The sequence below is a fragment of the Pongo abelii genome, chromosome 4 (assembly GCF_028885655.2).
Source record: "Pongo abelii isolate AG06213 chromosome 4, NHGRI_mPonAbe1-v2.0_pri, whole genome shotgun sequence".
Taxonomy (NCBI): domain Eukaryota; kingdom Metazoa; phylum Chordata; class Mammalia; order Primates; family Hominidae; genus Pongo; species Pongo abelii.
In genome coordinates, this window is record NC_071989.2 from 43959017 (window position 1) to 43973345 (window position 14329).

Consider the following 14329-nt stretch of genomic DNA (forward strand, 5'->3'; position numbering starts at 1 on the left):
GGCAACACTTGGGTCAAGGGTCAAGGGCACCCTCTTGTGGTATGTCAGTGTGGGGGAGGGAAGAGAATAGAGTGGGGTCATGAAGCCAGTATGATCAGTTATGCTTAAGCACCCACCCAAGTCTATGCCACTATCAGAAAGCTGTGGTGTAGCAGACATTCCGTGTTACAATATTACACTACAATGTTCAGTAGTGAGCAACACATTATCAAGCACCTGGCTGAAGCTAGATTGCATGAGTTGTAGTAAGCCAAGTCAGCATGCTTCCATAACTACTTCAAAGACATATGGCCTAAAGTAGAACTGGGAAGAGCCCTCTACATAGACTATTCTGGATTGACTAATTGTATGATACACGAGGAAGTGCACAGTAATTTACACTGTACTGTATATTGCACTGATGGGTGACTGAACTTATACCACTGTACAGGTAGGGTCTTGGCAGAGTTAAATGTACCCAGCAGAGGGCTGATGGACTTGGTGATGAGGGACATTTAAGAAAAATTAAAGATATCGATAAGGCAGAGCAGCTGGCTCAATTAAAAAAAGAGAGATGAGGAAAATGAAGTTAAAGAAGCAGGATGGGTCTGGAGTAGTGCTCTTCAAAATATCATTCCTGAACAGCAGCATCGACATCAATTGGAAATGTGTTGGAAATGTAAGTGATCAGGACCTACCAAATCAGAACTCTGGGGATGGGTCCCAAGCAGTCCAGGTTTTAATAAGCCCTGAATGTGATTGTGATGTATGGTAGAGTTTGAGAACTACTGGTCTAGAGAAAGGAGACAAAGCTTAAGATCTCAGAGGTGACCAGTATCATCTAAGAAGGAGGTACAGGGGCCCACTGTACTGATAAGTGGCTGATGTGATGTGGCAATGAGAGTAGTGGCATAGAATAGGGGAATGCACAAGTCCAGGTTTCAGGCAGGTTATCTGCAACTGGGAAAGATAAAAGCAAGGGTTGGAATAAAAGGAAAAAGGGGATCCTTTTTGCTCATATCATCGAAGAAGGGGAAAGTGAGTCTTAGAAGGTGAGGAAGATTTGAAGTGAGCAACATAATGAGCTATCAAATGAAAAAAACTGAGAACTCTGACAGTGGTGAGCAAAGACCAGTTGGTTAAATGGGCCAAACTAAGTAATCGTTCCACCAGCCAAAAGAAACAGGAGCCAAGGGTGTCTACCTAAGGGTCAGTGTGGGAAGGCTGCTGCCTCAGAGAAAGGGCCAAGTTAAAGAGGTGAAAATAAAACGGGGAGTTTTGACCGGGCACGGTGGCTCATGCCTGTAATCCCAGCACTATTGGGAGGCTGAGACAGGTGAATCATTTGAGGTCAGGAGTTCGAGACCAGCCTGGCCAACATGATGAAACCCCATCTTTACTAAAAATAAAAAAATTAGCCGGTTGTGGCAGGTGCCTGTAATCCCAGGCTGAGGCAGGAGAATCTCTTGAATCTGGGAGGCAGAGGTTGCAGTGAGCTGAGATCATGTCACTGCACTCCAGCCTGGGCGATGGAGAGAGACTCCATCTCAAAATAAATAAATAAATAAAATAAAATAAAAAAGGGAGTTTTTACCCATTCACAACAGGGATTCTTTTTTTTTTTATTATTATACTTTCAGTTCTAGGGTACATGTGGACAACTCGCAGGTTTGTTACATATGTATACATGTGCCATGTTGGTGTGCTGCACCCATTAACTCGTCATTTACATTAGGTATATCTCCTGATGCTATCCCTCCCCCTCCCACCACTCCACAACAGCCCCTGGTGTGTGACGTTACCCACCCTGTGTCCAAGTGTTCTCTTTGTTCAGTTCCCACCTATGAGTGAGAACATGTGGTGTTTGGTTTTTTGTCCTTGCTCAGAATGATGGTTTCTAGCTTCATCCATGTCCCTACAAAGGACATGAACTCATCCTTTTTTATGGCTGCATAGTATTCCATGGTGTATATGTGCCACATTTTCTTAATCCAGTCTATCACTGATGGACAGCTGAATTGGTTCCAAGTCTTTGCTATTGTGAATAGTGCCACAATAAACATACATGTGCATTGGTCTTTATAGCAGCATGAATTATAATCCTTTGGGTATATGCCCAGTAATGGGATGGCTGGGTCAAATGGTATTTCTAGTTCTAGATCCTTGAGGAATCACCACACTGTCTTCCACAATGGTTGAACTAGTTTATGGTCCCACCAACAGTGTAAAAGTGTTCCTACTTCTCCACATCCTCTCCAGCACCTGTTGTTTCCTGACTTTTTAATGATTTCCATTCTAACTGGTATGAGATGGTATCTCATTGTGGTTTTGATTTGCATTTCTCTGATGGCCAGTGATGATGAGCATTTTTTCATGTGTCTGTTGGCTGCATAAATGTCTTCTTCTGAAAAGTGTCTGTTCATATCTTTTGTCCACTTTTTAATGAGGTTGTTTGACTTTTTCTTGTAAATTTGTTTAAGTTCTTTGTAGATTCTGGATATTAGCCCTTTGTCAGATGGGTAGATTGTAAAAATTTTTCTCCCATTCTGTAGGTTGCCTGTTCACTCTGACGGTAGTTTCTTTTGCTGTTCAGAAGCTCTTTAGTTTAATTAGATCCCATTTGCCAATTTTGGCTTTTGTTGCCATTGTTTTTGGTGTTTTAGTCATGAAGTCCTTGCCCATGCCTATGGCCTGAATGGTATTGCCTAGGTTTTCTTCTAGGGTTTTTATGGTTTTAGGTCTAACATTTAAGTCTTTAATCCATCTTGAATTAATTTTTGTACAAGGTGTAAGGAAGGGATCCAATTTCAGCTTTCTACATATGGCTAGCCAGTTTTCCCATCACCATTTATTAAATAGGGAATCCTTTCCCCATTTCTTGTTTTTGTCAGGTTTGTCAAAGATCAGATGGTTGTAGATGTGTGGTATTATTTCTGAGGGCTTTATTCTGTTCCATTGGTCTATATCTCTGTTTTGGTAGCACTATCATGCTGTTTTGGTTATACTACAAGGTTGTAGGGTTGTAGTATAGTTTGAAGTCAGGTAGTGTGATGACTCCAGCTTTGTTCTTTTTGCTTAGGATTGTCTTGGCAATGCAGGCTCTTTTTTGGTTCCATATGAACTTTAAAGTAGTTTTTTCCAATTCTGTGAAGAAGGTCATTGGTAGCTTGATGGGGATGGCATTGAATCTATAAATTGCCTTGGGCAGTATGGTCATTTTCACAATACTGATTCTTCCTATCCATGAGCATGGAATGTTCTTCCATTTGTTTGTGTCCTCTTTTATTTTGTTGAGCAGTGGTTTGTAGTTCTTCCTTGAAGAGGTCCTTCAAATCCTTTTTAAGTTGGATTCCCAGGTATTTTACTCTCTTTGTAGTAATTGCGAATGAGAGTTCACTCATGATTTGGCTCTCTGTCTGTTATTGGTAGAGGAATGCTTGTGATTTTTGCACATTGATTTTGTATCCTGTGACTTTGCTGAAGTTGTTTATCAGCTTAAGGAGATTTTGGGCTGAGACGATGGGGTTTTCTAAATATACAATCATGTCATCTGCAAACAGGAACAATTTGACTTCCTCTTTTCCTAATTGAATACCCTTTATTTCTTTCTCCTGCCTGACTGCCCTGGCCAGAACTTCCAACACTATGTTGAATAGGAGTGGTGAGAGAGGGCATCCCTGTCTTGTGCCAGTTTTCAAAGGAAATGCTTCCAGTTTTTGCCCATTCAGTATGATATTGACTGTGGGTTTGTCATAAATAGCTCTTATTATTTTGAGATGTGTTTCATCAATACCGAGTTTATTGAGAGTTTTTAGCATGAAGGGCTGTTGAATTTTGTCGAAGGCCTTTTCTGCATCTATTGAAATAATCATGTGGTTTTTGTCTTTGGTTCTGTCTATATGATGGATTATGTTTATTGATTTGTGTATGTTGAACCAGCCTTGCATCCCAGGAATGAAGCCCACTTGATCATGGTGGATAAGCTTTTTGATGTGCTGCTGGATTAGGTTTGCCAGTATTTTATTCAGGATTTTTGCATTGATGTTCATCAGGGATATTGGTCTAAAATTCTCTTTTTTTGTTGTGTCTCTGCCAGGCTTTGGTATCAGGATGATGCTGGCCTCATAAAATAAGTTAGGGAGGATTCCCTCTTTTTCTATTGGTTGGAATAGTTTCAGAAGGAAGGGTACCACCTCCTCCTTGTACCTCTGGTAGAATTTGGCCGTGAATCTTTCTGGTCCTGGACTTTTTTTGGTTGGTAAGCTATTAATTATTGCCTCAACTTCACAGCCTGTTATTGGTCTATTCAAGGATTCAACTTCTTCCTGCTTTAGTCTTGGGAGGGTGTATGTGTCGAGGAATTTATCCATTTCTTCTAGATTTTCTAATTTATTTGCGTAGAGGTGTTTGTAGTATTCTCTGACAGTAGTTTGTATTTCTGTGGGATCGGTGGTGACATCCCCTTTATCATTTTTTATTGCATCTATTTGATTCTTCTCTCTTTTCTTCTTTATTAGTCTTCCTAGCAGTCTATCAATTTTGCTGATCTTTTCAAAAAACCAGCTCCTGGAGTCATGGATTTTTTGGAGGTTTTTTTGTGTTTCTATCTCCTTCAGTTCTGCTCTGATCTTAGTTATTTCTTGCCTTCTGCTAGCTTTGGAATGTGTTTGCTCTTGCTTCTCTAGTTCTTTTAATTGTGATGTTAGGGTGTCAATTTTAGATCTTTCCTGCTTTCTCTTGTGGGCATTTAGTGCTATAAATTTCCCTTTACACAGTGCTTTAAATGTGTCCCAGAGATTCTGGTATGTTGTGTCTTTGTTCTCACTGGTTTCAAAGAACATCTTTATTTCTGCCTTCATTTTGTTATGTACCCAGTAGCCATTCAGGAGCAGGTTGTTCAGTTTCCATGTAGTTGAGTGGTTTTGAGTGAGTTTCTTAATCCTGAGTTCTAGTTTGATTGCACTGTAGTCTGAGAGACAGTTTGTTATAATTTCTTTCTTTTACATTTGCTGAGGAGTGCTTTACTTCCAACTATGTGGTCAATTTTGGAATAAGTGTGATGTGGTGCTAAGAAGAATGTATATTCTGTCGATTTGGGGTGGAGAGTTCTGTAGATGTCTATTAGGTCTGCTTAGTGCAGAGCTGAGTTCAAGTCCTGGATATCCTTTTCAACTTTCTGTCTCGTTAATCTGTCTAATGTTGACAGCGGGGTGTTAATATCTCCCATTATTATTGTGTGGGAGTCTAGGTCTCTTTGTAGGTCTCTAAGGACTTGCTTTATGAATCTGGGTGCTCCTGTATTGGGTGCATATATATTTAGGATAGTTAGCTCTTCTTATTGAATTGATCCCATTACCATTATGTAACGGCCTTCTTTGTCTCTTTTAATCTTGTTGGTTTAAAGTCTGTTTTATCAGAGGCTAGGATTGCAACCCCTGCCTTTTTTGTTTTCCATTTGCTTGGTAGATCTTCCTCCATCCCTTTATTTTGAGCCTATGTGTGTCTCTGCAGGTGAGATGGGTCTCCTGAATACAGCACACTGATGGGTCTTGACTCTTCATCCAATTTGCCAGTCTGTGTGTTTTAATTGGAGCATTTTGCCCATTTACATTTAAGGTTAATATTGTTGTGTGTGAATTTGATCCTGTCATTACAATGTTAGCTGGTTATTTTGCTCATTAGTTGATGCAGTTTCTTCCTAGCATTGATGGTCTTTACAATTTGGCATGTTTTTTGCAGTGGCTGGTACCAGTTGTTGCTTTCCATATTTAGTGCTTCCTTCAGGAGCTCTTGTAAGGCAGACCTGGTGGTGACAAAATCTCTCAGCATTTATTTGTCTGTAAAGGATTTTATTTCTCCTTCACTTATGAAGCTTAGTTTAGTTGGATATGAAATTCTGGGTTGAAAATTCTTTTCTTTAAGAATGTTGAATATTGGCCCCGACTGTCTTCTGGCTTACAGAGTTTCTGCTGAGAGATCTGCTGTTAGTCTGATGGGCTTCCCTTTGTGGGTAACCCGACCTTTCTCTCTGGCTGCCCTTAACACTTTTTCCTTCATTTCAACTTTGGTGAATCTGACAATTATGTGTCTTGGAGTTGCTCTTCTCAAGGAGTATCTTTGTGGTGTTCTCCACAACAGGGATTCTTAAGCTTGCCATTAAAGAAAGTTGGGCTTGGGGATGAGTAGAACATAGTTCAGTGGCAGAAATTGTCCAGAAGCCAGCATGAATAACACAACTCAAGAAAAGAGAATGGTAGACTGGGAGGTTGGATCAGTGAAACAGCAAAGAGAGAAACACGAGGTGAAGGAAGTTAGTCTAGAGGATGGAGAAAAATGCACACGTGCAAATAAGGTACAATCTAACTTTCAAACACAACGTTGTATTGACACACATTCTTTCACTAGAAGCAAAAACAAAAGTGCGGGCATGGGGAGGTGGTTGCTGGTTTTCCAGACATTACAATCACAACTTCTGGGGTCCATTTAGAGCAAGGGTCCCCAACTCCTGGGCTGTGGACAGGTACTGGTCCATGGCCTGTTAGGAACTTGGCCACAGAGCAGGAAGTGAGTGGTGGGTGAGTGAGCATTATCACCTGAGCTCTACCTCCTGTTAGATCAGCTCCAGCATTAGAGACCCATAGGAGCAGGAAACCTATTGTGAACTGCGCATGCGAGGGATCTAGGTTGAAAGCTCCTTATGAGAATCTAATGCCTGATGATCTAAAATGGAACTGTTTCATCCTGAAACCATCCGCACCCCCACCCCGCCCCTGCCATCTGTGGAAAAATTGTCTTCCACCAAACTAGTCTCTCCAGTCTCTGGTGCCAAAAGGCTGGGGACTGCTGATTTAGAGGACAAGGAAGATTTCCGATGGTAGAGGTAGGAACCAAGATGAACCCACACATAAAATGTGCAGTATTGTTTAAGCAAGGAGTTATGTTCAAAAGTGAATTCTCATTCTAATAAAGGAAAGTTATGACAACCCAAAAAATGCCTATGTAGCATTCTTATTTATTTATTTTATTTTTATTTTTTAAGACAGTCTCCCTCTGTCACCCAGGCTGCAGTGCAGTGGCCCCATCTCAGCTCACTACAACCTCCGCCTCCCAGGTTCAAGCCATTGTCTGCCTCAGCCTCCCGAATAGCTGAAACTACAGGTGCACACCAGCACGCCCAGTTAATTTTTGTATTTTCAGTAGAGACGAGGTTTCACCATGTTGGCCAGGCTGGTCTCGAACTCCTGACCTCAAGTGACCTGACTGCCTCGGCCTCCCAAAATGTTGGGATTACAGGCGTGAGCCACTGTGTCTGGTCACTATGTAGCATTCTTAAATAAGGCCCTATATTTTTAATAATATTTATTTGTTTAATATGAAGAAAGAAAAAGTAGAAAAGGTTTTGCAATTTAGTCAGGAATTGTTACACAAGATACAGACTTTATTTCCATGGATTTCTGAAGCCAGATGCTTAAAAAAAAACTCAAATCAAATTTACCCCCACTATATAATATTTACCATTATACCAACCAAACTTATACAATAATTACTCTTGAAAAATAAGTAGACTGTAATATCTAATCAGTTGCAAAATATAATAGATTGCAACCAATTTGTTAACAACAAGAAAAAAAACTCCCCTAAAGAGCTTGAACCTTCACAATAATTTACAGAATTCTGTTTAACTTAATATACAAGAAAATCTGCTGTGGATAAGGCATTGCTTTATGAACCCTCCATCTTTCCTCAGAGAATAAGGCACCGATCACTAGCATTATAAATCACAAAACTGTAAGAAAATCTGAAGACAGCAGATGCCACATATGCCACAAAGAAAAGCAGGTACCTTTAGGGCACTGACTTTAATAAACTGTGCAAATATAAGATGTATAGCAACTAAATTTTCCTTCTCTAATAAAGAGGAATCATTTTAATAGAAGATCAACCTGAAAGAAAAAGGAAAAAGCAAATTTCCTAAAACTTTATTTTGAAAAAAATATATGCTGTCTTTCAGTATCAGGCAGAGTAAAATATTTTAGAATAGTATATAAAATAGTATATAAACAAACTGATAGCAACTAAAACAATTTTAATGGTACATTCAGGAATTTACATTTGAAATGACATTTCTGGTCTTTTTTTTGCATGAATTCAAATGTTATGGTTATGATCCAAATATCAATATTTTGTTAATGTTACTTATTAACAAATATTACATTTAGTTATGTTTTTCAAAACAGTTAAAACTAACACACGAGATTCTAGGCTACAGATACTAAAAAATACTACTTCAGTAAAGTGTAACTGTAGCCAACATGTTTTAATAATTATTTCCTAAATTAATTTCTGAAATAATAAGCTAGATTTAATGTTAGCTACTGGATATTATAATGATGTGTCACAAGTGCTCTGAAGGTTTTGCCAGTAATCATAACTCATAAAGCATTCTGCAAATTAAATTTCACTCAGGATGAACATATATGAAAATACATGTTAGCATTAACTATACATTTGTATAGTTAAATTATTCATATCATTTATTTGGCGATTTCACTATTTCAATAGCTCAAGAAAATTGGATCCAAATATAATGTTAACTCTTTACAAATTAGTTACCCTAAAATTTGAGCTGTTTTTCATTAGGAAATGGACTAAATTCCAGGTATACTTCCAGAAAATGAACTGGATGTTAATCTAAAAGAACTACTAGTAAAGCCAGATAAACAGAAAAAAACAATAAAAATATATCGTGGAATAAATGAAACTCTAACATTGCACTAGAGTTGTCATAGAAGAGAGAAGTAGAATAATAACAAGTATAATTTTAAAAAAAGTTGTACATGCTTCCTGAGCAAGGGGATTCCAGAATTATAATAACTAAATAATATAAACACCTAACTGTATTTTTAAATATTAACTTTAACGTTGGCTACTCTTAATTATCATCATGTGAGCCATTTGCTTCTCTAAGACTGCCGTGTGGTTACCTCAGACATCAATACGAACTCCATGTTTTGAAGACATCATTTGTCTGGTTCCTGTTAAATACATAACGAATGAACAGATGTGAGGTAAAGATGATGTGATTATTACATAAAACCAGAATGGCAAAGGAGAAGTTTTTCCAAATGGGCATATCCACAAACCATGACGAATCCCATCTCGGATATGATGTGAAGTCCAGGATATAAATAACATCCAGGGAAGAAAGCACCATGAGTCTTTGAGCTTGAAAAGGTGCATAGTAAATTTCAGGGTAAGAACCACAACGGGTATCACAGTAGAACAGTGAAGGAAAGGTCTTCGCGGAAGAGTCAAAGCAGCCTGAGGGAGCAAAGTAATAGCGAGTATCATTTCCTTTCTAGCAAAACAAAACTTTATACACGCTTCTTAATATTTTAAAATATTTTCCAGAGTCTATTGGACATGCAAAACAAACATGTTCTATGCCACTTCAGAATACATATACCAAAATTATATATACATAAAAGAATATAAAAGTGTGAGCAGGATATCCTTTACATTAAAAATAAAATCAAGGTCTCAGGAATACGGTGATTAATTTTTTAAGTTTCCCATTATTTGCTTAGAAAATTCACAATATGAACATAATTTATAATCTAAGTGTACGGTTTGTGTAATTTGGAGGTTTATATAATTATCCAGGGCCTCTAAGAGCACTGTAAAAATATCTCACAACCAAATAAAACATTCTTTTGTTAAGGCAAAAGAGGGAAACATTTTTGTTATATCCATTTTATATTAGCTATAAACACTTTTGGAATTTATTTACAACACTTAGAAAAATTATATTATTTTAAATACGTATTCTAAAATTGAGTTAAATAAACTTTAGTAAATTTCTTTTTTTTTTTTTTTAGGTGGAGTCTTGCTTAGTTGCCCAGGCTGGAGTGCAGTGGCACAATCTCGGCTCACTGCAATCTCTGCCTCTCGGGTTAAAATTCTCCAGCCTCAGCCTCCCGAGTAGCTGGGATCATAGGCACCTGCCACCATGCCCGGCTAATTTTTGTATTTTTAGTAGAGACGGGGTTTCACCATGTTGGCCAGGCTGGTCTCGAACTCCTGAACTCAGGTGATCCACCCACCTTGGCCTCCCAAAGTGCTGGGATTACAGACGTGAGCCATGACGCCTGGCAAACTTCAGTAAATTTCTAAACCACTACCAAAATGTATACTCAATATCTGAACCAATAAAAATTTCAGGCTTAATCCCTGAATGATTGATTCATGAGTAGGGTTTTGTTCTCACCTGCTTTAAAGACTAATTTGCAGTGAGATAATCCCTAAACAAAAATAAAGCTGAGGATAGTTATGATTGTCTAAATCTGAATCTCTGCACATATCCTCTAAAAGTTTATAAAACATGAAGGACAAATAAAACTACACAAAATCTCAAACCCTCAGCATAAACAGAAGCCAGAGAATGCCCATATTTGAAATTACCCATAAGTATTAAACTAAACACCAAATCAGTGGGTTCTCTCTCTCACACTTCCATTCAAGTCAGGAAAAACTATATTGAAGAGAGAAGAGGGGAAACCTAAGATTGATGTAAAATTACCACTAGGAAGTTCAGTTTAAGTGTGAAAATACTGAAGAGTGTCCTAGTAGGTCAGAGCACTAACTGCAGGGAAAGGACTTAAGAGTGGACCTTCAAGACTCTGAAAGGTATTGATTCTGGGGGAGACAATGGTAAGAAAGGGAGAGACACCCTTTGGAGATTGGATGGTGAAAAGGAAAATAAGTAGTAAAAGGAAGAAATGTAGTTTCCTGTCCAAAAAACACAAACAAAAATCAGACAATGTTCCGACCACATGAAAAAAAGTTACTTATTAAAGAGACTCTACCTTGTCCCACTGTCAAATCAGACCACCCTTGAACAAGGAATCCTATAAACCCTCTCCTCAAACAAGTATTCTTTAACTCTCACCTATGGTCTGAATATCAAAGAGTTTATTTTACGCTCCTCTTTCCCTGCCTTCTCCTCCACATTTTGTTTGACTTCTACTTCATCAGAGAACATGTACCATTTCTGTATTATTATTCTACTTTTGTCTTCACCTTTGTTTTTAAATTCTATATCCACAATATGTTAAGTTCATCATCAGTCCTTTTGCTAACACTGCCTTAATCAAGAATATGTTAGAATAAAGAATCATGTAATATCATGAAATAAACTGATAAAATATAACAAATCTATAAAAAGCTAGTATACGAGGAAAATCAGAAATAGAATAAAAATATCAGGCCGGGTGGGGTGGCTCACGCCTGTAATCCCAGCACTTTGGGAGGCTGAGGCGGGCTGATCACCTGAGGTCAGGAGTTCGAGACCAGCCTGACCAACATGAAGAAACCCCATCTCTACTAAAAATACAAAATTAGCTGGGCATGGTGGTGCATGCCTGTAATCCCAGATAATTGGGAGGCTGAGGTAGAAGAATCGCTTGAACCTGGGAGGTGGAGGTTGAGGTGGGCTGAGATCATACTGTTGCACTCCATCCTGGGCAATAAGAGTGAAACTCTGTCTAAAAAACAACCCCCCACCAAAAAAAAAACAAACATCTCTTGAACCCTGTTCCTAGTAACAAATACAAAACAAAAAAAAAATTTTTTAAACTACGTAAAACATAAGAAAATTATATCACAAGACTCCAAAGTAAGTTAAATCTGAAACAACCATATGGGGACATAAAAAAATCTTGAATCAGAAATTCAAAAATGGAAAAAAAAAAGATTAAAAAAAGATAATAATTGATTAAACTCAGTGTGGAGAAAAAACAAAAACAATCTAATAAATGACTATATTGCAATGTATCCAAGGGAGAATAGGTCAAATGAAAGTTTAATAAGGCACATTGAAAAAATTAATACAAAAATTAGCTGGGTATGGTGGTGCATGCCTGTTATTCCAGCTACTCAGGAGGCTGAGGCATGAGAATCCCTTGAACATAGGAGGCAGAGGTTGCAGTGAGCTGAGATCGCACCACTGCACCCCAAACTGGGCAACAGAGTAAGACTCTGTCTCAAGAAAGAAAAGAAAAGAAAAAATGCAGGAAACCAACCAAGAGAATAAAAATGAAATGAGGAAAAAAGTAAAAACAGTCAGGTAGAAAATAGCTGAAATAGAATACAGGCAAAAAGAAACAACATATATATAACTGAAGTCCCTAAAGAAGAAAAACAAAGAAATAGAATGGAACTAGTATTTAAAGCTATGATCCAAGAAAACTAAAAATAAAAACGTGAACCTATTAAAAGAGCCCATCTTAAAAAACTGACTCAATGATAAGCTTCAAGACAATTTAGTACAGCTATTACTGTAATAATGATAAAAAGAACAGTTTTTAAGCCCTCCACGCAAAAGATAAAATAACTTGCAAAGGCAATAGTATTACACTGGCATCAGATTTCTCCCCCCAACAAAAGCACTTTTATGTACCATAGTAATAAAGGTTTAGTTTGTAATCCATATTAGTAAAGTATAAATCATAGAACTGATTGGAAAGACTGGAGACACCTTTAATAGGAAGTACAACATTTTCAACAGGATGGGATTAAGGAGCCTATGGCAATCACTTCTTGCAAGAAAGCAATAACCTGATGTTGAGTTATGCTCTGGATATGTTTACAGCCATACTGATTCTTTACACTCTTATTTGTGAATTAACATCTATTTATATTAATAGCTGCTAAAAAAGAAACTGGAAATTCTTGTTGTTGGCTGATGTCTAAAATGTCAATGTAGCGTTTTTTTGTTTGTTTGTTTGTTTGACGGAGACTTGTGCTGTCTCAAAACCCAGGCTGGAGTATAGTGGCATAATCTTAGCTCACTGTAACCTCAAACTCCTGGGCTCAAGTGATCCTCTTGCCTCAGCCTCCTGATTACATGGAACTATAGGCATACATCACCATGCCTGGCTAGTTTTTTATTTTTTGTAGAGGTGGAGTCTGGCCCTGTTGCCCAAGCTGGTCTTCAGCTCCTGGCCTCAAGTGATCCTCCCATCTCAGCCTCCCAGTGTTGGGGTTACAGGCATGAGCCACTGTGCCTGGCCTTTGATTTTTTTATTAATAGAAAAACAATGAATAATGAAAGAAAATGGAATTATCATAGAATCATAGAAGTAGAAATAGATCACTGTCATGAATACTTATTCAGTTTTGATATTTATTACTGATAATCACATACCACCTTATGGTGGATGTAAAATATTTTAATACTTAATTCAAAAATAATGATTAATACTAGCACTATGCTGTACTTTATGTGCACTATCTCATTTGATCCTTATAACAACTCTGTATGGTAGGTAGCATTTTACAGCAGAGGAAACTGAGGCAGTGAGGCTAGTTACTTCCCCCATACTGTGCAGTTAATGAGTGGCACAGCTGGGATTTGATCCTGGGTCTGTCTAACTCTATAGTTCATATTCTTAACAATAGTGCTTCTAAGTGAAGTAAAGGATAAATACGTTATGCAGCCTAAATGCTTTTAAAAATTATAATAAATTCTAGATGAACACATTTATGAATCACATATTTTATAATGTTTCATAGCTTATCCCAATCTCTAACATTTATTTATTTATTTATTTATTTATTTTTGAGACAGAGTTTCACTCTTCTTGCCCAGGCTGGAGTGCAATGGTGTGATCTTGGCTCATTGCAACCTCCACCTCCCGGGTTCAAGCAATTCTCTTGCCTCAACCTTCCAAGTAGCTGGGATTACAGGCGTCTGCCACTATGCCCGGCTAATTTTTTTTTTTGTATTTTTAGTAGAGACGGGATTTCACCACGTTGGCCAGGATGGTCTCGATCTCTTGATCTCGCCTCAGCCTCCAAAGTGCTGGGAGATTACAGGCGTAAGCCACCGCACCCAGTCCATTTACTGTTAATATTTACCAGGCCATGTCACTTATCATGCTTACTTAATCCTCACAACAACCCCACAAGGTAAGTAATGTTATAATCCACATATCACAGATGAAGAAATTAAAACTTAAAGAAGAAAAGGGAACTTAATTAAACTAAAGAGCTTCTGCACAGCAAAGGAAATAATCAATAGAGTAAACAGACAACCTACAGGATGGGAGAAAGTAGGGTTCATTTGAAAAAGGGCTCATATCCAGAATCTACAAGGAACTCAAACAACTCAACAAGAATAAAACAAATAACCCCATCAAAAAGTGGGCAAAGGACATGAACAGACATTTTTCAAAAGAAGACACACAAGCAGCCAACAAACATGAAAAAACGCTCCATATCACTAATAATCAGAGAAATGCAAATTAAAACCACAATGAGATGCCATCACATACCATCAGAATGGCTATTA

At 38.0% G+C, this 14329-nt stretch overlaps 2 protein-coding genes across 7 annotated transcripts in view; both read right to left on the reverse strand.

The window, feature by feature from the left end:
- Positions 1-7396: 7396 nt before the first annotated feature.
- TMEM267 (transmembrane protein 267) overlaps positions 7397-14329 on the reverse strand; it is a 36770-nt gene continuing 29837 nt past the window's right edge. For all 5 annotated transcript variants that reach the window (XM_054555554.2, XM_054555551.2, XM_009240691.3 and 2 more), the window contains exon 3: positions 7397-9300. In XM_054555554.2, coding sequence (XP_054411529.1) covers positions 8965-9300 — 336 coding nt within the window. In that variant the 3' untranslated portion in view covers positions 7397-8964. The remainder of the gene's footprint in view (positions 9301-14329) is intronic.
- The window catches only part of C4H5orf34 (chromosome 4 C5orf34 homolog), a 65447-nt gene continuing 59060 nt past the window's right edge, over positions 7943-14329 (reverse strand). For both annotated transcript variants that reach the window (XR_010139953.1, XR_010139952.1), the window contains 2 exons: positions 9123-9300; positions 7943-9014 (listed from right to left, as the gene is read on the reverse strand). The gene's annotated coding sequence lies outside the window, so the exon portion shown is untranslated. The remainder of the gene's footprint in view (positions 9015-9122; positions 9301-14329) is intronic.